Source organism: Nomascus leucogenys, chromosome 12, assembly GCF_006542625.1.
Source record: "Nomascus leucogenys isolate Asia chromosome 12, Asia_NLE_v1, whole genome shotgun sequence".
NCBI classification, from domain to species: Eukaryota; Metazoa; Chordata; class Mammalia; order Primates; family Hylobatidae; genus Nomascus; species Nomascus leucogenys.
This window is the reverse complement of record NC_044392.1, coordinates 34,758,232-34,780,784: the sequence shown is the minus strand read 5'-3', so window position 1 is coordinate 34,780,784 and position 22,553 is coordinate 34,758,232. Positions and strand designations below refer to the sequence as shown.

At 48.0% G+C, this 22,553-nt stretch overlaps 1 protein-coding gene across 1 annotated transcript; it reads right to left on the bottom strand.

The window, feature by feature from the left end:
* Positions 1-1,618: 1,618 nt before the first annotated feature.
* Positions 1,619-22,097, bottom strand: GPA33 (glycoprotein A33). Its single transcript, XM_030823634.1, has 7 exons — positions 22,088-22,097; positions 21,514-21,668; positions 17,067-17,283; positions 11,529-11,684; positions 3,051-3,170; positions 2,297-2,432; positions 1,619-1,787 (listed from the first exon to the last, which is right to left on the bottom strand). The coding sequence occupies exons 1-7, from the start codon at positions 22,095-22,097 to the stop codon at positions 1,619-1,621; spliced, it is 963 nt and encodes a 320-aa protein (XP_030679494.1).
* Between the last annotated feature and the right edge of the window lie 456 nt (positions 22,098-22,553).

Here is a 22,553-nt window from a genome sequence, read left to right as displayed (position 1 = left end):
TCAACTCCGTTACCTTGTCTCACCTCCCCTAGGAAGCAGAAGAGTGATATGGGGAGTAGAGATGATCCATAAGACCCAAGCTTTATCTTACTGCAAACAAAATCCACATTAAAAAAGAAATAAGAATTTCCACCCACCATTTTATTATTACTGAAAGCATTTGGAATGAAGCAAAGGATTTAACAATATATATAAAAATATACATTTTTTTTAAATCTCAAGTAGACAATAGATTTATGGAATTATTTTTCTGATCATCCAGAAAAGACAGCAATAGTAAACTGCAGTTGGGCGAGACCAGCCACTGGGCCATGAGACCTAAGCAGCCCTAACGCTGCCTGAGCTCTCAAGAGTAGAAGAAATGCCTGACAAACAGAGGGAGGCTGTGGGAGGGCAGCAGGACAGCCCCACCAGAAAACCAGAGCCCGAATGGGCTGGGCAGGGCCAGGGCTGAGGTATCGGGATGCCGGAACTACCAGGAACCCCGTGTGGGTTGAGGAGACACGCCAATTATTCTGGCCTGGAGAGGAATTATCAGGACACAAGAACTCAGACCATCTGCAAGCAAGCTCCTTTGTGTGTGTTCACTTTAAATCAATTCATATTTAACTAACTGAATGAATATGTGAGTTTGGGTGGGAATCATCCTTGTGTCTACAATCATCTCAGGGAGACCAGAGAAGGGAAGGCACAACCAATCAAAGCAGTTTCCCCAATTAAGCTTAAGTGCCCACTAGGATGGGCGCCGGCTACTAGGGCTTCAGGGAAAGCAAAAGCCATGAGGCCCAGGCCCTGCCCCAAGGAGCTGGAGCTCTAATACAGTGAGAGGCACTCGCTCAGAAGACTGTGCCTTGTGGCCCATGATTGGATGTGGGACAGAGTAACAGGATTGTTTCCACGTATGTGGACAATTAGGATAGGGTTAGAGAAATCCTTGTGATTTGAGATGGGCCTGGAGGGACAGGTAGGATATTGACAGGCAGAGATGGAAAGTGTGTGGGCAAAAGCTCCCCAGGGCCTGTGCAGCAGGAGTGGGAGGCGGCCTTTCCAGGAGGGTTTGGAACATACTGGCAGCTATGGGAAGTGGGGCTGGAAAGGCAGTGGGAGCTGGAGGCCAGGCCAATGCAGGGCCCCAAGCATACTCAGTCTTTCATTCATTCCACAAAAATGTGTGGAGTGCAAACCCTCTGCCTGGTGCCCCTCCAGGTGCTGGGCACACAGGTGAGCAGGGCAGCCCCCACCCCCCAAGGCTGGCATCGCCTCCCTGGAGAGTTCTGAGCGGGAGCGCCCCACGCTCAGCGCTGTGCTTCCAGGAGCTCCTGCCAACTACAAGGGAAGTGGAGGCTGCAGCCTGGTCTTGAGTAAGGGCCAGGCCCTGCACCAGGTGTCACAGCCGGGGGGGGTTACTTCACAGGACAGGGAGGTCAGCAGGATCAGCACAGAGACCCCGTCACCAGGCCAGCCATGCTCCCCACAGCTGACACTGGGGAAGAAATGTCCCCATCAATGTCTGGGATGGAAGGACAGGAGAACAGGGCTTAGAAAGGAGAAGGGAGGCCAGGAAGCGGGAGAATGAACCCCTAACCCTTCCTCTGCCGCCCTCTGCTGCTGGCCCCAGTCACTGGTCGAGGTGGTCCGGGGATTCACGCCCAGTAGTGCTCCTCTGCTCTTCTTGCCTGTAGTCCTCCTCCTCCTCCTCCTCCTCCTCCTCCTCCTCCTCCTCCTCCTCCCTCTCTCTGGAAAGTTCTCTTAGCTGCTCTGGTGGCTCCTCATAGGCTGCCCGGTTCCTGCAGGGCAGCGGGGGACAGAGGGGAAGGATTTGCTCTCAGTCGGACCCTCAAGGGAGCTGGGCCTCGTGCGCATTACAGGAAGAGCAGCCTCCAGACCTCCTCCCCACCCAACGGCTGCAGAGGACACTGGGCTGAAAGGCTGGGCTGAGAGTAAAGGTGCCACAGACTTGTTCCACGCATGAGCTGAGGGGGTTACAGGAACAGACTGGCTTTACCAGCCCAGGAGGAACTGGCCCCGTGACAGGGGCTCCAGGCCACACTTGGCTCTAGTCATGTCACAGGAAGCCCTGCCCTGAGCTCCCAGACTGGAAAACCACAGGACTGGGAGGCAGGTCCTGGGGCTGCAATGCACATTTTATGGCTTGAACAGGTCATTGTTTTGTCAGCACAAAATGGGGGTGATATACCCCAAGGGGTGCTGCAAGTCGAAGAGGCTGTGAGGAATTGGGATGCATATTTCCAGTCTCCCCAGACCCTTCCAACAGGCTACCAGTCCAGACACTCACGGCCTTGCATCCTCCTTGTCTTTGGTGTTGTCGTCCTTCCCTCGGCAGCAGCAGCAGTAGATGATGATGCCAGTGATAATGAGGGCTGCAACCACGCCCACCGCGATGCCCGCATACAGGGCCACGTTCATGGAGGCTGCAAGAGGACAGAGCAGCTGCATTTGCCGAGCTTCTAAGCTAGCTCCGGGCCTCCTCCCAGCCAGGGGAGCAGCAGCTACCGGCTTCTGGTAACACTCCATGAAAGGCATGGTCTTGGAGGAATGTGACCAGCCATGGCCCAGGAATATTCTTCAGGATGGAGGTTCAGAGAGAGACACATGGACCACTTCACATCTTAACACTCTCCGGGCTACCCTGGCTCTGCAAAAGCCCTCAGGTGTCAGCCCGGCCAGCTCGTTAAGCTAGATTTGGTGTCTCGCCCAAGAAGGACGTGGTCCAGACTCTGCGGCAGCTGCCCTGGGCACTTCCTCCATGCTCACCGAGTGGCTCCTAGGCAGGTGGGACTGACAAAGCCTCTGAGTCCTGGAAGTCAGTCCTAGGTTCTACTTCCAAACAGCAGTGGAACTGGACTGGCCTCAGAGTAAGGGGAGCCTGGGACAGAGTCATCCTGCCTGGGTCACCACAGCTAACCTGCAGGTGTGTGGCCCTAGAGAGGCTCCCCTATTCCTCCTCACGGTGGTCTCAGCTGACTCTCTGGACCCCCACCAGTTATGCTGTGGCCTTTGTCAGCCCTCCCTCCCCAGCCTGCTCTTACGAGATCTGACGGCCACCGTGATGTTGCAGAACTGGGTCCCCTCCTCATTGCTGGAGGTACAGATGTAGTAACCCGATGTGTCTGTGGAGATATTCTTCAGGGAGACAGGCTGGCCTGAGGCTGCAGGGGAGGAAGAGTCAGAGTGAAGAGAGGCACCACAGTGGAGTGGAGACAGCCAGGAATGAGAGGTCTGGACTCCTTGGGAAGCACAACCTCTGCCACTGAGCTTCTCCAGGCTGGAGCCCCATCTCCACCTCCAGGGCTGCAGAACGCTTAAACCAGGCAGGGCCCACAATGTGAAGTGCTCGGAATTCAGTCAGGCACCCTGGGTTTGACACCTGGCTCTGCCACTTATTAATTTGTCTTTAGCAAGTAACTCAGCTTCATTCGACCTCCATTTCCTCATCTAAAATCAGAAATAATAGTACCTGCCTCACAGGGTACTTGCAAGCATAAAATGAGGTACTAATAATAAATATAAGCCCGCAACAGAATGCCTGATATGTAGTAAGTGCTCAGGAAACATAATACACATTATGTATTACATGAAAATGCTTTCTAATCAGAAGATATTATTACTTTTATGATCTTCAGAAACCAAATCTCTTAGTTTAGACTCATATGAAAGAAGCCTTTGGAAATCAAAAACTCTGATCCCTGGATTTCTGCCATGAGAGAGGTGTGTGGGGTGTGTGTGTGTGTCTGTGTGTTATGTGGTGTGTGTGGTGTGTCGGTGTGTGTGGTGTGTCAGTGATGTGCAGCGTGTGTGTGCTGTGCTCTGTGAGAGTAGTGTGTGTGTGGTATGTGGTGTGTGGCCTATGTGTGGTATGTGTGTATAGTGTGTGTGATGGGGGTGTGATGTGTGGTGTGTGTATGTGGCATAAGGAGTGTGTGTGATATGAGATGTGTATGTGGTGAATGGGTGGTGTATGGTGTGCTGTGCACTATGAGAGTGGCATGTGTGCATGTAGTGTGTGGTGCGTGTATAAGGAGTGTGTGTGCTGTGTGTGTTGTGTGTGTGTTTCTGGGGTGTGTGTGGTATGGGGGTGGTGAATGTGTATTTGTGGTGTGTGGTGTGTGTGTGGTATGTGAATGTGTGTAAAGTGTGGGAGGTATATGTGTGTGGTGTGGGGGGCAGTGAGTGTGTGGTGTGTGTAGTGTGTATGTGTAGAGTGTGTAGTGTGTGGTATGTGTGGTGTGTGTGGTGTATGTGGTGTGTGTGGTGTGTGTATGGCCTGTGTGTGGCGTATGGTGTTCTGGGGTGTCTGAGTGGTATATGTGTGTGGTATGGGGGGCAGTGTGTGTATTGTGTGTAGTGTATGGTATGTGAGGGGTGTGTGTATGGTGTGTGTAGTGTGTGTGATGCATGTGGTGTGTGTGATGAGTGTGGTGTGTGTGTGGTGTGTGTAGTATGTGTGGTGTGTGTGGCGAGTGTGGTGTGTGTGGTGTATGTAGTGTGTATGGTGCATATGGTGAGTGTGTGTTGTGTGTGGTGTGTGTGTGGCATGAGTAGTGTGTGGTGCATATGGTGTGGTGTGTATGTGGTGTGTGGTGTAGTGTGTGTGGTGAGTGTGTGATGTGTGTGGTGTGTGGTGTGTGTTGCATGTGGTGTGTAATGTGTGTAGTGTGTGGTGTGTGTAGTGTGTATGGTGTGTGATGTGTGTGGTGTGTGATGTGTGCGTGGTGGCGTGTGTAGTGTGTGTGGTGTGCGGTGTGTGATGTGTGGTGTGCGGTGTGTGATGTGTGGTGTGTGTAATGTGTGTGGTGTGTGATGTGTGGTGTGTGTCGCATGTGTAGTGTGTGTGGTGTGCGGTGTGTGATGTGTGGTGTGCGGTGTGTGATGTGTGGTGTGTGTAATGTGTGTGGTGTGTGATGTGTGGTGTGTAATGTGTGTGGTGTGTGATGTGTGGTGTGTGTCGCATGTGTAGTGTGTGTGGTGTGCGGTGTGTGATGTGTGGTGTGCGGTGTGTGATGTGTGGTGTGTGTAATGTGTGTGGTGTGTGTTGCATGTGTAGTGTGTGTGGTATGGGGGGTGGTGAATGTGTATGCTGTTGGGGTGGGACGGAGGCAGACTTTCTAGACTCTTCCTCTGCATCTGCCGCCACTTGAGCAAGCCATTTAACTTCTTTGAGCTGCAGGCTTCCTCTGGAAAGTAGGAGTGAAAACACCTGATCCTCCTGAATCGAAGAGAACGGACCAGAATGTCTCATGGAAGACCTTTCCCCTCAATCTATCATCCTATGAATTTCTTCATCTTGAAAGCAAGAGCTTTGTGCTTGGGCATATGCATATGTCCTGCCATCCAAGATGCTTTGTTATAACTGCTATTTTGAGAGGAGCTGCAGACCTACCTCCTCTAATTTTGCTGCAGAGCCAGCCTTGCCTGATCCCTGCTGCCACCAGGTGGTTCCACGCCATCCCTAAGAGACGCTCTAAATTGTAAATACGATCCTGTCACTGCTCTGTTCAGACATTTCAGGGCTGCCCAGCAACCACTCGAGGTAATCCTCAGTAACAAGTCCAAGCTTCAGGTCACAGATCTGGCCCTGTCAATCATACCAGCTTTGTCTCTTGCCACTTGGTGCTAGGGGCAAAACCAGGGGAGCAGTCCTCTCTCCGCCCCACCGTCACTTTCTTGCAAGATTGCATCTCAAGATTTTCCTTCTCCGGATGTGCTGCTCAAATGTGATGTCCTCTCATCCTTCCAGCAATCCTCAATATTTCCATCTCTAATTCATGGAGTTAACTGGAGGCTTAAAGAAGTTAAGTGAACTGCTCAAGGTCACAAACTTAAGAAATTATAAAACAGGAACAAAAATCCTGTTTCAGGTCTAGAACTCCCTGGAGCCATTGATAATTTTCTTTTAAAAATTTGTGGCCGGGTGCAGTGGCTCACGCCTGTAATCTCAGCACTTTGGGAGGCCAAGGTGGGCAGATCACTTGAGGTCAGGAGTTCGAGACCAGCCTGACCAACACAGTGAAACCCCGTCTCTACTAAAAATATAAAAATTAGCCGGGCATGGTGGTGCGCGCCTCTAGTCCCAGGTACTTGGGAGGCTGAGGCAAAAGAATCGCTTGAACCTGGGTGGCGGAGGTTACAGTGAGCTGAGATCGCACCACTGCACTCCAGCCTCGGCAACAAAGAGAGATTCCATCTCGAAAAATATATATATATAAGTAAAATTTTGTATAATAAAAGCAATGTATGCTCCTTATAATAATTTATAAATGATATAAAACTATTATTTCAATTCAATTCAATACAGAAAATCTTTAGCTGCTGATCACAGCTATAAACGAGATGAAGAGGGTCCCTGTCCTCTTGGTGTTTCCAGTCTCCCAAAGAAGACAGACATGAAACAATGGTGGTTACAGTTCAAGATGGAGGTACTATCTGAGCTTATGGCAAGGGGTCTTAATCTCATCCAAAGGGCCAAGGAAAGCCTCTTTAAAGAAGAGAGAACAAATAAAAATCATTCATAATTCCATCACCTATAAATAACACTTTGATTTGGTGCTATTTTCTTCCAGTCTTTTCACTTGTACTTTCTTCAAATTCTTCCCGTGAACCCCAGGACACTACTCTCTGGATGCTCATTCTTCATAAAATGTGCCCCCTTCTATCCTAGAATTCCACGCCTCAGTATGTTTTCTGGAACATTGTTTACATGTGATATTAATACGCGGCATGGAGAAGGAGTCCCTAAAAAAGCAAGTTTAGGAATCACTGAGTTAGGGTTAAGTAATCTTTCTAAGGGCAGCCCTTTCAGAGCTCCTACAATGCTGTTGAGCACTGGGAACTTCTGACAGCGGGGTGTGGCATTCATGCTCTCATTTGCTAAATGAATTGGATTTGTTATTTTTAAGAGGCATCTTGAAGGAACACACTTTAGGAAATGCTCTATGGCCCTGGGCATTTTAGGAGGTCTAGAGCTCGTAACAGATCCCCACCACTTAAGAGTGTGAAGCTCGGACTCTGGGTTTAGTGTAGGCAGCACATTGCAGACAGTCAGGACTTTTTTAGTTGTCAGAGTTCAGCTTTGAGCTCTAGGCCTTGTTTAGGGTGGAGAACATGGGATTTCCTAGTCCAGTGAGTCAGCGCTATCCTCCCCCAGCTCCCTGATGCAAACGGTGTGCACTGGAAGCTGCTGGGATGAACCAGTGCAGGTCTTGTGCCACAGGACCGTCTTTGATTCCGAGCTGGGGCTCCCAAGCCCCTTTTCCTTCGGAAAGGGACTAGTAATTTCTGATAGCCGGAGAAAACTAATGTTTCCGCTGCAGTGGCGACACCTTGTGGTCAGAAAGGGGAATGCACAGGACGGTCATACGCTTCCCACCTTCCTCTGCTCCAGCTGCGGAGAGATTCCCCTCAAGAGAACCTCCGGTCTCACCAAGACGCTAATGTCACGTTGACAAGATCTAACGTTTCCGCATGCCCCCAACCCCTACCCAATCCCGTAGCTTGTCGACAAGCCCCTGCTGCCACCTCTGTCTCACACAGGGCCTTCACGATCCTCCCTGGACTGGTCCCCACCCTTCACAACCTCCTCCCCTTAAGTGCTCCAGGCCCCAGAACTACCCCCTCCCCCACTTCCTTGATACCCAAATTCCTGTTTCTTCAGTGCATGAAACTCAGCTTCCTGGGACACAGCTTACAAAGTCTGTTCAGAGCTATTACACATGGGATCTCCTCTCATCCTCTTCACAGCTTTTGGGGAATCCCAGTTTTTTTCAAAGGGAAGTACTAAGGGTCAGAGAGGCTGTGAGTGACTCACAGCTCCAAAGTGGAGAAGTCAGGACTTCTTGTTTCCTGATTCTGGATTCCCTGTTCTTTTCACTGCTAGCTTGTTTCCACTGAGGGTTTAGTCAAAGGAACGAATCTCTAATGTTGGAAATTGTCTTCAGATGTAGGAGGGCAGAGGTACCCTCCTCTCCAAATCGTCCATGGTGGACTGGAATGTTTAAAAAGCCAGAAATAGTTTGGGCTGACCCACAGAGGAAGAAGAATTAGCAGATTCTCTCTTTTTATTTATTTTTTGTTTGCTTTGTTTTTTAAAGACAAGATCTGGCTCTAGTACCCAGGCTGCAGTGGCGCCATCTCGGCTCACTGCAACCTCTGCCTTCCAGGCCCAAGGATCTTCCCACCTCAGCCTCCCAGGTAGCTGGGACTACAGGCATACACCACCACGCCAGGCTAATTTTTGTATTTTTGGTAGAGACAGGGTTTCACCATGTTGCCCAGGCTGGTCTCGAACTCCTGTACTCAAGCGATCCACCCGCCTCAGCTTCTCAAAGTGCTGGGATTACAGGCATGAGCCACTGCACCTGGCCAGAATTGGCAGCTTCTCCAAGGCTCTGCGAAGCAGAGTGGAAACAAAGGCTTTGAGAACTCCGCCCTCACCCCACAATGTCTCGAGGTGCAAGGGCTTGTTGTTATGGACATTAACCATATTCTTTTCTGTCACCCCCAGGTCCCCACTCTGACTCAGCAAATCTTAACTAGAGACAGGATAAAGCTTCCCCAAATTAAAGCTTTCACAAATTAAAGAAGCAATTCTCTTTTCACCTCCTTTCCTGTCCTCAGGATTCTCCCTTTTGGATAATGAAAGAACTAAGTTTTGGCTTCTAACAACCAGAGGAGTCTCCCCGTGGAGACAGGAGAGAACTGCAGCTGGGCTGTCCCTTTGTGGGGCTCCTCAGAAGGTACCCGTGGCTTACAGGGCAAAGACTAACCTCCCTGGCGTGACGCACAGGCTCTTCATGATTTCTCATCACTGTGTTTCTTAACAAGAGTGTCTTCCACCATTCCTACACCTACACATGCACCCTACCCCTTAGCCACACCAGACAGTCATGATTCCTTCCTGTTCTCCATGCCAAGCTTCCTCATCCTTGAGGACCCAACTCAAATAACAGCTAATAATACTTAGCATTCAATGAGTGCTTACTACCTACCAGGCACTGGTCTCAGTGCTTTACATCTACTTTTATTTAATCTTCACAACCCTATGAAGTAAACACTAGCATTGTGCCCATTTCACAGACATAGAACCTAAGGCACAAAGAAACTAAGTTACTTGCCAAGGTCATACAGCTAACAAGTGTCCGAGCCAGGAGTCAAGCCCATGGCATGCTCTTAACCACTGTCGACTCCAATTCCCACTCCTTGGAGAAACCTTCTTTGATCTTCTTATGCATCTTCTGTGTTACATCACCACTGAGTATAAAGCTATTATAGCATTTGCCACCTGTAACCTTCAGCTTTGGGTCTCCCTATACACACTTTGCTGGAAAGAAGATCAGACACTACCAGTGTCCACAGCACACCTACCATGACCATGGCTGGAGTCACTAGACTATTCATAGGCCAGAAAGAGGAGGCCACAGAGCCCCAGGAGAGCTGCCAGGTGGTTTCAACAAAAATTCCAGGCATACCAGAAATACGTAAACACAACTGGAAGCTTGTTGAAAACCTACATTACATTGACCTATTTTAAGTTAGGTCGAGTGGATTCTACTAGCTTTTTTTTTTTTTTGAGACGGAGTCTCACTCTGTTGCCCAGGCTGCAGGCTGGAGTGCAGTGGCACAATCTCGGCTCACTGCAAGCTCCGCCTCCCAGGTTCACACCATTCTCCTACCTCAGCCTCCTGAGTAGCTGGGACTACAGGCGCCCGCCACCATGCCCGGCTAATTTTTTGTATTTTTAGTAGAGACGGGGTTTCACCGTGTTAGCCAGGATGGTCTCGATCTCCTGACCTCGTGATTCACCCACCTCAGCAACCCAAAGTGTCTACTAACTTTTTTAAGAAGTCGATTTGCCCCCAAACGAGTGATAAAGCTCTTCCTGGATTGAGCGCACCCCCAATGTGTGCATCCATCTGGCTGGGCTTATCCAGGACACCAGATATTCTTCCCCCCAGTCCTACCCCCACCCCCGGGCACCTCATCTTCTCAGAAGAGCTGTGTGCCCCGCTGGCTTTGCTTTCCACCTCTGGCCCCCTTTTCCACCTACACTGAACTGAAAGACCTCCCAGAAGCTAAATCTGATGGATACCTTTCAGGCCTTGTCTTTCTTTTTAAAAAAATATTTATTTTATTTTATTTTATCATTTTATTTTATTTTGAGGCAGGGTCTTGCTCTGTCACCAAGGCTGGAGTGCAGTGATGTGATCATGGCTCACTGCAGCCTCGACCTCCAGAGCTCAAGCAATCCTCCCACCTCAGCCTTCTGAGTAGCTGGGACTAAAGGGTGAGTCCTGCCATGCCCAGCTAATTTTTTAAAAACTTTTTGTGGAGACAGGGCTCTCACAATGTTGCCCAGGCTGGTCTTGAATTCCTAGCCTCAAGTGTTCCTCCTGCCTCAGCCTCCCAAAGTGCTGGGATTACAGGCATGAGTCACTGCGCCCAGCACGCCTTGTCTTTCTTGATCCTCAGGAAAGGGATGGGCACCAGGGGCCCTGGGACTCCATCCGGGTATCTCTACACCCGTTGGCTCTGGGTGTGGAAGGGACGGTAGGATTTTTATATAGCTCTTTCTTTCTTTTTTTTTTTTTTTCAGTTAGTTTCCTGACTGAAAGTTCCAATACCAAGCTGCCCAGTACAAAACTGGTCTCCTGGCAACTACAGCTGAATCCACCATCGCCTCCCTTAAGAAGGTGGGACCCTTACAGCCGCATGGTGCTGCAGTTGTGTGGAGCCATGAAAGGGTGGTGTGTCTGGGGCAGTGGGGGGTCCGTGACAGCTGAGAGGGACCAGCCTGGATAAGGAACGGGAAAGTTAAATTCCCCACCTTTGGGTGGAGCCCCCGAGTTAGACTTGGGGTCTCAAATGTATACTTCAGGACACAATCATATTAAAATCCTACCCATGCTTTTGCACAGAGTGCTTATCAGAGCACCTTCATCCAAGAGAACTGAGGAATGAGGAACAAAGAGAACAAGTTAACATTTACCATGGCTTCTGCTACGCGCTTTACATGAATCATTTTTGTTTCTTGCCAGAACCTATGAGGTAGGTATTATTATAAGAAACCAGTGCTGGCCGGGTGCAGTGGCTCATGCCTGTAATCCCAGCACTTTGGGAGGCTGAGGCGGGTGGATCACCTGAGATAAGGAGTTCAAGACCAGCCTGGCCAACATGGTGAAACCCCGTCTCTACTAAAAATAGTGGTGGGCACCTGTAATCCTAGCTACTTGGGAGGCTGAGGCAGGAGAATCGCTTGAACCTGGGAGGAAGAGGTTGCAGTGAGCTGAGATCATGCCAACTGCACTCCAGCCTGGGCCACCTAGCGAGACTCTGTCTAAAAACAAGAAACCAGTGCTTAGAGAGGTGGGGGGATGTGGGGATAGGGATTGGGTAGGGAAGCAAGCAGTCTTCAGGGGGATCTGATTGGTCAACCCGAGTTGCAGCCCCTAGCCAATCAGCTGCACGTGCTGCACCTTGACGTGGGGAGCCCGCCTTCCCTACTGCCCCCTTACCTGGCTGGGCCAGGGGCTGCTCCTGATTCAGGATGTTGTACCTCTTCCAGCTGTACTGAGGTGTTGGTGAGCCCTCCTTTGATTGGCAGGTCAGCTGGATGTTGTTCCCAATTATGGTCTCTCCCTCGATGCCGCATTCTGGTTTGGAGGGTGGCACTATATAGAGGAGAGACCAAAGAGAAGCCATAAGGCAGGTGGGGCTTGGTGACAGCCACCCATCCCCCCCCCCCCCCCCCACAGACACACACACACACACATACTGCCTTGTTTGTTCACAGGCAGAAAACTCCATAGTTGAGTAGTGAGATGGAATGCTGTAAAACCAGTTCACCCCAATATGCCCTCAGTGGTCTGTCACCATCACAAAGGAGTGGTACATATGCTGGGAAGCATCGTGAGCCTGCAGTAGCTTTCCAAGGCATGGTTTCACGTGTGCTCTAGTTTACAGTCATGGGATTTTAAAGATAGCGGAACATGGCTGTTAGAAAGATGGGGACGTTCCGGCCGGGCGAGGTGGCTCACGCCTGTAATACCAGAACTTTGGAAGGCCGAGGTAGGTGGATCACCTGAGGTCAGGAGTTTGAGACCAGCCTGGTCAACATGGTGAAACCCCATTTCTACCAAAAATACAAAAAATTAGCTGGCTGGCCATGGTGACGCACACCTATAATCCCAGTTATTCGGGAGGCTGAAGCAGGAGAATTGCTTGAATCTGGGAGGCGGAGGTTGCAGTGAGCCAAGATCGTGCCACAGCACTCCAGCTTGGGCAACAAGAGCAAAACTGTCAAAAAAAAAAAAAAAAAAAAAAAAAAAAGAAAGAAAGAGAGAGAGAGAGAGAAAGAGAGAAAGAAAGAAAGAAGAAAGAAAGAAAGAGAAAGAAGGAAAGAAGGAAGGAAAGAAAGAAAGAAGGACGGAAAGAAGAAAGAAAAGAAAGAAAGAAAAGAAAGAAAGAAAGAAGGAAGAAAGAAAGAAAAAAGAAAGAAAGAAAGAAAGAAAGAAAGAAAGAAAGAAAGAAAGAAAGAAAGAAAGAAAGAGAAAGAAAGAAAGAAGGGGACATTGAGACCCAGAGAGGACACCTGCTCGTGGATCCTGGCAGAGCTGGGACTAGAACCCAGCTCTTCTAACTCCAGATCCTGTGTACTCTCCACCAGCCCATCTGAGCTCCTTCTGCCACTAATTCATCTGTGCCATTTTGGGAAAATCCTCAATTCCCCTCGACCTCAGTGTTCCATTCTATAAAATTAGTGGACAACAAACCTGTTTTGTAAAGGGCCAGGTGGCAATATTTTAGGCTTTGCAGACTGCATATTGTCTTTGTTGCTTCTACTTTTTCTCTTTAAATAGTATGTTAGAAATGTAAAAGCAGTCTGTGGGCTGGATTTGGTCCTAGTTTGCCTACCCCTGGACTAAGTGATCTCTGAAGCCTTCCACTCTTAACTTCTTAGGAATGTTCTCTCTGGGTTCAGCACAATCCTCCTGTGCTTTGCCGATAACTGGCAGTTGCCATAACGGCGGGATATTGGGCGGACCCACAGGCAGCAGTAAAGTTCTGTGCAGGGTGAAGGATGAGGACTGAGGGACCTCGAGCCGGCAGAGCGCGCAGAGATAAGGAGAGGGAAACCCATAGACTGGAGGTTACCCAGAACGGCAGCTACCCTCATCTCACAACCCCAGCCCGAATCCCTAGATTTCACTCAGCATTGTCAAGACACCATTGTGGAGCTAGGTTCATTCTACAAACTTCACTGGGTGCCTACTGTGTGTCTGACAGTGCTGGGCACTTGGAGGACACAGTGAGTGGGTCAAGGAATCTAGTGGGGGCAAAAGACAAGTAACTGAACAATGACCAGGCAGGAGGCAAGGCTGCTGGGGCAGATAAGGCCTAAACACAGCCCCAATCCCAAGATCAGCTGTGACCTGAAGGAAGCATGACAGTAAACAAGGCCAGTGGTGGAGGTGGGAGTGGTGGTCGGAGAAAGAGGTGATGGTACTCCAGGCAGAGCAAACAGCACGTGCAAAGGCTCAGAGGCAAGAAGCTGCATGAAGCATGCTTGAGACTTCAGGTCGTGTCCTTGGAGTGAGAAGGGGAGGACACACAATAGAGAGGGTTGCTCCTGGAATCCCTAGGTGGCAAGCCTGTCCCCTCTGCGTCTTTCTATTCACATCCCCTTGGATGGCTTGCTTGCCCAGTAAACAGTGTTGCCCATTCCATAATCCAGATGCATGGTCGCTGAGCATCAGGAGTGCATTCTGATCTCCACCCCACCTGGCAGCTGCTGAGAGAAACCCTTCCACACACACCACTCCCCTCTAGTCCAGCAGCCACAGTATTTCCTCTTGGAAAGAGCCAGGCTATTGTTGGGTGGGCCCAACATCTCCTGCTGCCATAGTGAGGGCTGGCCAGGTGTAGGGCGAGCATGAGAGAAATTAGAGGCCCTCCCTGATTGTCACTTTCCCTTGGATGGTTCCTAAACGTAAGAGGTCCAAAGTTCAAGGCCGGGCCTCATCTATCCTGGACCAGACCCTGGGACTGGTGCAGTGTGGGGAGGGGGAGGCTGTGGCCTAAGGACCACTCTTACAGCAGCCAACAAGCAGGTCCCCGGGGAACAAGAGAAGATGAACACCACTTCCCAGACGACCCCTAGGATGGGCTTGCTGAGCCAAGCTTTATCGCTTGAGCTTTTCAGAGGTACGGGAGCATCCCTCTCCACACATCCAAACCATTCAGCCTTTTCCCAGGAATGCCTTGAATAGGAAGCAAAGGCTTTATTCCACAATTGGAGAGTGGGCAAAACACCAATCCCACCTGAGGAGTCCCAGGTGTCCCCAAAGTCACCCCAAGTGTGCATGACTTACAGTAGAGCCTTTCTACAACCAGGTTTCTTTGGGATAAAAGACAAAAAAGGGAAGAGAAGTAACTGAGGCCTACTGGCATCTACAGAGCACGCAAAGGCATCTGAATGCATCCAAAAACTGTTACAGCTTTGCTGAAACCACCATTTTCTAAGGGAAAACTGCTGAAAGCAAATCCTTAATTGTCTCCAGAGGCAGAGGTACAGACAATGGCAAAGAAGTGACCAGCCACTCCCAAAGAGATCAGCCTTAGGGTGGAATGTGTCAGTTCTCAGTCCCTAAACCCTCTGGCCTCACCCAGGAACCCCTGCTGTCACCCTGTCCAGTTGCCTCACTAAGGTCTCTCTCCTCAGCCTTCCACCATCAAAAACAGGTAGGACCTCCGATCAAACAGATCTTTAACAGATCAAATCGTCCTTCCACACATGTGGGGCCCGTGAGACCTCCGGGGGGCTCGGTGCATTATCAGTCTAACCTCCCCAGCAGAATGCAGATGTTACCTGAATATTCACTGGAGGAGCAGTGATAGGGAGGGAGGGGAAACGGAACCAGTCGGGTGCCAAGGCCTCTCCGAAGCCTGCGACTCCCGCTACAGACGTCAGGGGGCGCCAGAGGCCGGAGCACCGGGTCCCGGGTCCTGGAGCCCCAGTTTTCCCAGCCGAGACCGAGACTGAGACCACGCGTGCCGCGCCGAGGCGCGGGCTGAGGGACTGCCGGGCTGGGAGCTTCATGCTCGCCTCGGTTTACTGAGGTCATCCAGCCCCAGTGGGCCGGCTGCCTTAAAATAGCCTAGCTGCAAAGCCATTAGGAAAGAAAACGTGTGTGTGAATGTTTATATATGTTTTTATTTATGTTTATATATGTTTATATGTATATAATTTAAACTTGTTTCTTAGAGTGCATTAAAAAATGGGCTTTTTCTTTTCTCTACGTTTTTTGTTTGTTTGCTTGCTCGCTTGTTTGTTTTGAGGCCGGTCTCTGTCACCCAGGTGGGTGAGCAGCAGCTCGATCACGGCTCATTGCAGCCTCCACCTCCCCAACTCAAGAGATCCTCCACCTTAATTTTTTTATTTTTATTTTTGTAGAGAGGAGTTCTGGCTATGTTGCTCAGGCTGGTCTCTGCCTCGGCCTCCTAAAGTGCTGGGATTACAGGCGTGAGCTACCGCACCCGACCCTTCTTTTTTAAAAAAATAAAACATTGGTTTCACCAAGTTCCATAATCTCAGATTAAATTTGTATCCTTCTGGCCCTGGTTGGGAGGAAGAGGGATCAGCATTTATATAATGCTTATGTGGAGGATTTCAGGGGAGTGTGCATTAATACTTCCATTGCCCAAAGGAAATGAGACCTATTTAAGGGACCCCTAACATACATATGTACGTATGTGTATGGGATGTCTATTGTAGTATTGTTCATACAAAAAAATGTTAACAGCCTGAATATTCATCAGTATGGAACACTTGAATAAATCATGGTACCTCCATGTGATGGAATGTATGCTGTTAATCGGTAGATCGGCATGTGCTGATCTGGAGAAATGTGCATGAAACAAGGTCAGAAAGAAAAAACGCACAGTGATCTTTATAACATGATTCCATTTTTTTAAAGGAAAGAAAGGAAAAGAGAAAAGTATGCAACAGTGTGTGTGTGTTGAAAGGACATGAGGAAAATATGGAATACCAACCTGTGCTGCCATTGGCTACCTCTCTAGAGGGTAGGGTGGAAGGAGACCTTAGTTATTCTTTATATGATGCTAGTTTGCATAGTTGTATAGTTGGACTCACTATAATGCTTTCAAAATGTCGGGCAACCACCTTATGCAATAAAAATATCTTAATTATTAATTAAATTAAATTTTAAAATAAATTTAATTTAAATTAAACATATTAATTAAAAATGAAATGCAATCAAGTATGCAAAAGGAGGAAGGAAAAAAGATCTTTGTTTTGGTTTAAAGCATTGCTACCTCCCAGCAGAGGTGCCATTTCTTATATTGGACATAGACTAAGAGCTCATTAAATAACAGTTATTTTCCAGTAACAATTTGACTTTGAGTTAGTTCCTTCCTTTCTCTGGGCCTCATCTACAAAATGAGAATATTAAAGTAGGTGATCTTTCAGATTCTTCCCAAACTATAAATTCCAATAATAAGTCATTCCTGTGAAAATAATGTTATCTTGGGACACATTTCAAAGGGAGTGGAACCTGATTGATGGAGTATCTGTTGAGGGATGGGGGTGAGCAGATGGTGGCATGAAGAATTTCTGCTGGGTAGCCAAAGTTACGGCAGGGAAAGATATAAGACAATCACGGTGTGGCCCTCTGAGCACCCAGTTAAGGCACAATGAGTCTTTGCAATAGGATTTAAGATTTTCCTTTATCTTTGTAATAAGTATGGTATGAAAAAGAGGAGCTGGTGTGGAGGAAAGGACACCGACAGCAAGGGCCCACTCCAAATCGGCCTTCTCTGTCCTCGAGAACTGTTGGCCATTGGCGGAGAACTCAGAATAGTGTTTGGTTCCAAAGGGAGGAACGGTCCCTGTGCTGAAGACAGCCTGGACAAGGTGAGGAGTCTTAGCTCCTTGTTGCCGCCTCTGGCTTCGTCTCAACACCTGGGCTCTTCTCCCTGTGCTGCCACCAGCCTACCCTCTTCCTACAACTCCTGAAAGACATGAAGACACTCACCGAGGACCAAGAGGCGGACACGTGACTTGGTGGTGCCGTCCAGATCTGACATCAGCGAGACAGAACACTCGTAGGTGCCATTGTCAGCCATGGTCAGCTGATCAATGGTGATGGAGGCATCGGACTGCTCAACATTGCTGGATATGCTGACACGATTCTTATAAAGCTCACCATAGATGTAGTTTTTGTTCGAAAACTGCCAGATGAACACCCTTTCCTGGAGAGAGAAGAAATGGCACTAGGTCTTCACCCAAAGGCCCTTGCCTGGTGCTTCCAGCCTGCCCTGACTACCCTCATCCCCCGGTTTCCAGGGCCCAGAAGCACAGACATGCCAACACCTCAGAACAAATAGCTCGCATATGTGCTACCCATTTGTGGATTTCTTTTATTATATATTTTTTTCATTTATTTTTAAAATGAAAATATTGAAAGAAGTTAGGCAGTTCATACCGCAGGACACATGTGGGTAAATGGGTCCATCCGGGATCCCAGCACCTTCATCTCTTGCAGTCTCTGGCATCTCTCTCATGCATTCCGTTTTCTCCATAGCCTATCCTCACTTCCTCACTCATTCAGTCTGCCAGTATTTACTGAGCACCTTCCATGTACCAGGCATCATGCTGGGCAGCCAGCCTTGGCTGCCAAACCCACTTTATTTACTTGACTCTTGCCTTTGGAATGTACTGATTGATTGATAAACTCATCATTTATTAAATTGTATGTGGTAATGGCTAAAATCACAGACTTTCAAGCTGGACTGCTTCAATTCAAATCCCCCTTCTGCCATGTACTAATTATATGACCTTGAGCAAAATGCTCGACCTGTGACTCTGTTCACAATTCTACAAAATGGAGATGATGACAATAACACCTGCCTCACAGGACTGTAGTGAGAATTAAAGTAGTAATATACACAAAGCAGTTAGGGCGTTGTGTGACATGTTAAGTTTCTAGAAGTGCTAGCCATTATTATAACTGAGCACCTACTGGGTGTCTGACATTCAAAGATGATAACTCACGAATTCTGCACCCAAAGAGTGATGGAAATGATAGACAAACAAACCTTACGACATCTTATGATTATCTCTAGGACCCCAGAAGAAAGTATCACTTCCAGACTGGGAAGTCAGGGGAGGCTTCCTAGGAGAGGTGACAGTTGCCTCGAATCCTAAAAACAACTAAGAATTAGCTAGGCAAAGGGCTGGGGGTATTGGGAGAGTAAGTGTTGGAGTAAGATAAAGGTGTTGGGCATTTCAGGCAAAGGAAGAACCACAGAGAAAGAATTAGATGTGGGAAGCAACATATCAACCCCAGTCGTTCAGTATGAATGGAGGTTAAGTGTGTGAGTGAGAGACTAGTGAGAGGGTGAGCTTGGGCAGGTAGCAATAAAGATCATAGCTGCTATTTATTGAGTGTATGCTATGTGCTAGGTACCAGTCTATGCACTTGGTATGTATTATCTCATGGAATCTTCACAACACCCCTGAAGTAGGTATATGATTATATTCATTTTACAAATGAGGAAGCCAAGGCACCAAGAAGTTAAATGCCTCCCCCAAGTTCACATGTTTAAGTAAATGACAGGGCTGAGGTTCAAACCGGGCATTCTGGCTCCAGAGCCTGAAGTCCGGAGATTCTACAATGCCAGGTCTCAGACACTGTGTATATGGGACTAAACAGTTTGCATTTACCCTGAAGCACTAGAGAGCCATGTATTTAGGAAGTCAGCTCTCAACACGGGATGGAAAGTGACTTGGAAGGAGAAAAGGGACCGGTTAAGAAATCAGTTTAACAATTCTGTTAAAAAATGATGGGCAATGCAGATGGAAAGAATGAAATGAATTTGAGGAGTATGAAAGGGTGGGCACCAATGAGACCATGAAACCAGGAAAAGATCCGATGGACAGAGTTAGGGAACGGCAGACCTCCAGGGTAAGAGTTTTTTGGCTTGGATATTTGGTGATGTCATTTCCAAGAGAGGAAACACAAAGGAAGGTAATGTTTTACGAATAAACAATGTGTTCTCTTTATGTGTGGGGTGTCTGGAGTGTCAGTGGGAGATCCATGTAGGTGGAGGAGTCAGTAAGAGCCAGACGGGTCAGTTTAGTGCAACTGGGGATGAAGGTTTGGGAGCCAACAACATGTCGATGTTCACTGAGACATGGGCTAGATGAAGCCACCCGGGATAAATAAGTAGAGAAATGGCAAGTCTCCAAGTTACTTCATTCGAAGGGTCAAGGAGAGGTCAGAGAGCTAAGAGGAAAAGCCAAGACAAGACTGCCAGAAAGTCAAGACAAGAAGACTCCAAGGTTAGAAACTGGCTGCCGGTGTGAAATGCTAATAAGAGATGAAATAAGATGACTGAATGAAGTGTACTGAATTGAGTGAAAAAAGAGGTTGCTGTTGATTTCTGTAGAGCGTTAGGTATAGAAGCCAGACCATGATGGACAGAGAGAATGTGGAGACCCGATGTCAAGTCTGACACCTGTGCGTGCAGTGCGCTTTGTGCAACATTAGAATAAGGGGCTCTACAACCTGTGCTAGGATACATGGCTTGGCTAACACAGCACATACCCTTGTGCAGGGTGCAATCTGCCCAACCACAGGCAACAGACCTGCTTGAGGCAGACAGCTCTTTCAGGAAGCTTAGCTGACAAGCGAGGGAGAAACAAGATGGGAGATGCAAAGGTGTCTCGGGCTGTGGATCAGTCCATGGATACTGGTCTTTCCCAGCTCTGCTCTTTTCTGACCCTGAATGGCTCTGCCCAGGACCCTCCGCCCACTAACCCTCCTCCCATCAAAGATATCCTAAGCCTCCCTCCCTGGATCTCCCCCAGGCTAGAAGAACTGCTAGGACCTGTCACAGTAATCTCCTCGAGGGGCCATATTTAAATCCCTTTCTCTGTACTCTTGCAGGGTCTCAAGGCAATTGCCTGAAATCCTTCTGGAAGTAAGGGACCCAGCAGTCAATAAAATAACTTTAGTATCTACCTTAACACCCAGAAAACTGTCAGGCAGAGACCTCATGTCTGGCCTGCCAAACACGTGTGATGGCAAGAGAAGGTGCCCTTTCGCTCCTACAAGCTCAAGGCAGCAGCTCCCCTCTCTGGGATTTTACCCTGGGCCTCTGGGAGCAGTCGGGACAGGTGGCTATGGCCCATCATGATCCCTTGGTGCATCTGACCAAGACTTGCTCTCTTTCGCCATCCGTCCTGCCACTGGAGGCCTTGATTGTTCTAGGCCACCCCTTCTTTCCTGTTAGGGAAAAAGCTATGTCTTTCCCCTCTAAGTGGTCGGGGACCTAATGCTTATCTCTGCCAGGCACATTTGCATTTCAAAAGGAGACCTCACTTTTAAACTTATGAATAGATGCTCTACTTCTTATAATTAAAGAAATGTTAATTTGATGATGAATGAGATGCTTTTTCACTGATCAGACTGGCAAATAGCAAACAGTTTGAGAATGCTCTGTGTTGGAGAAATAGGTGTCTTCACTGTTGGTGGTGAAAATAAAGATTGGGAGACATTTAATGAGAACAATTTGATGTTATTTATCAAAATGTTTAATTCACATACCCTTTGACCCAGAGTTTTAATAATTTATTATATATATGTATATATAGGGAGAGGTACATATAAGGTTATTTATATTTATGCAGCATTATTTGTAGCAGCAAAATATAAGAAACAAACCAAATGTCCATTCACGGTACATATAGTACCTTCATAAATTGAAATGCCTTATGCAAATGTTGAAAAATGAGATAGATAAATATAATTATATACACAAAGAGCCCAAGACGTATTAACAGTCGAATGCAAAATAGTATGTGTGTAGTATATGTAAATATACATATTCATATATGCAAATACATCTATAAAAACATATATCCATGCTTGTATATGCCCTGCCCGGGGGTGGAGGAGAGTGGGGGATAGAGGATGAGGGTGTGGGAAGAGGGTGGGTGAGACAGGAGAAGCAGGGATGGGAATGAGCCTTCTCAATCCATACTTCTTATGAGGTTTTGATTTTCAAACCATGAGATTATATTATTTATTTAAAAATAGAAATAGAAAAAAAAACAAAACTCCTCCACACTTCCCAAAAGAATCCAAACAGGAAGGAAACCCCATAAAATAAAATTTGGCCTCAGAGCTAGGGCTATGCTAATCAAAAGGCGTGGCTGACTCGCATGATACAATTTAGGTCATTTGAGATTGGCCACCAGAAAGATATTTTAGGGGCAGGTGACATTTTCAAAATAAAGGTGACATACTCTGGCCCTCCATGAGTCCAACATTCACTACTCCCTCCTCACCCACTCCAGCCTGGGTGCTAGTGTTTATTCTATCATTTATGGAAAGACTTCATAGTGCTTGCCTTCTAAGAGGCCCTGGTCAGGTGATAATCATTCCCATGCTGCCTGAACTTGTAAAGTATCCTTACCGTATGAGTGACGAGAAGCTTATCCCATTGAATAAGTCCGTCTCGATCGGAGGTGGAAGTGTGGTAGGTGCAGGGCAGGGTGACACTCTTTCCCCGCGAAGCCCGAAGAACGTCCTGGGAAGTTTCCACAGAGATGGCGTCGACGGTCACCCTGACTGGAAAGAAAGGAGGCAGTGGAAGGGAAAAGTAAACGACACGGACAGACATACCCACTCACTGCCCACAGGACCACTGAGGGAATGCCCAGGGCTGTTCTTGCACCTCCAGCCACAGCTAGAGCCACCTTGGCCACCTTGGCCCTGGCAACCAGCTTCTCCTTCAAGACTGCGATGAGGACAAACACATGTGCCTTGGTCCACCTAACTCCAACCCACAGCGTGATGAATTGCCTAGCCCTGTACCTCAGCCCTACTTCTTACCAGCTGTGTCAGCTTGTCTGAGCCTCAGTTTTCTCGTCAATAAAATAAGAGCTCTGGTACGTATTTCCTTGAGTTATTGGGGAAATTAATGGAGATACTATGTGTAAGTATTTTTATTAGTCCCTGGCACATAGAAAACTCTCAATAACCATTACCTGCCATCATTTTGGTTGTGATGATGATGTATTCTCTTATTTAACAAGTATTTATGGAACATTTGAATGTGGTAAAGAATTTTATGAATAAGATTATATCAAGGTAAAGAGATGGACCATATTCTCACAGGAGTTTATTTCGTATAAGTTTATCAGAACAAGGTTAGGAAAAAGAATGTGGCCACACTAGCATCTTTTATCACACATACTCTTGCCACGTGATGTTGACTTTCCTCTCTCAGGAGGTGGGGTCTGTGTTCCTTCTCTTCGAGCCTGGGTGCACCTGTGACTCCAGTGTAAGGGACGTTATGTGACTCTGAGGCCAACTCCTAAGAGGCCATTCACTTCACCTGGTCCCTTGTGGTGCTCACCCTGGAAAACCATCAACATTCTGAAGGGAGGTAAGCAGCCACATGGAAAGACAGGTGTCGGTGTTTGGGACACCAACTGAGGTCCTTTAGGACAG

Excerpts from the sequence above, each read along its gene's own strand:
- GPA33 (XM_030823634.1), bottom strand. Across the intron at positions 11,685-17,066 it reads TGTCCGCCTCTTGGTCCTCG|TGCCACCCTCCAAACCAGAA; the intron begins GTGAGTGTCTTC and ends TCCTCTATATAG. Across the intron at positions 2,433-3,050 it reads CACGGTGGCCGTCAGATCTC|CCTCCATGAACGTGGCCCTG; the intron begins GTAAGAGCAGGC and ends GTCCTCTTGCAG.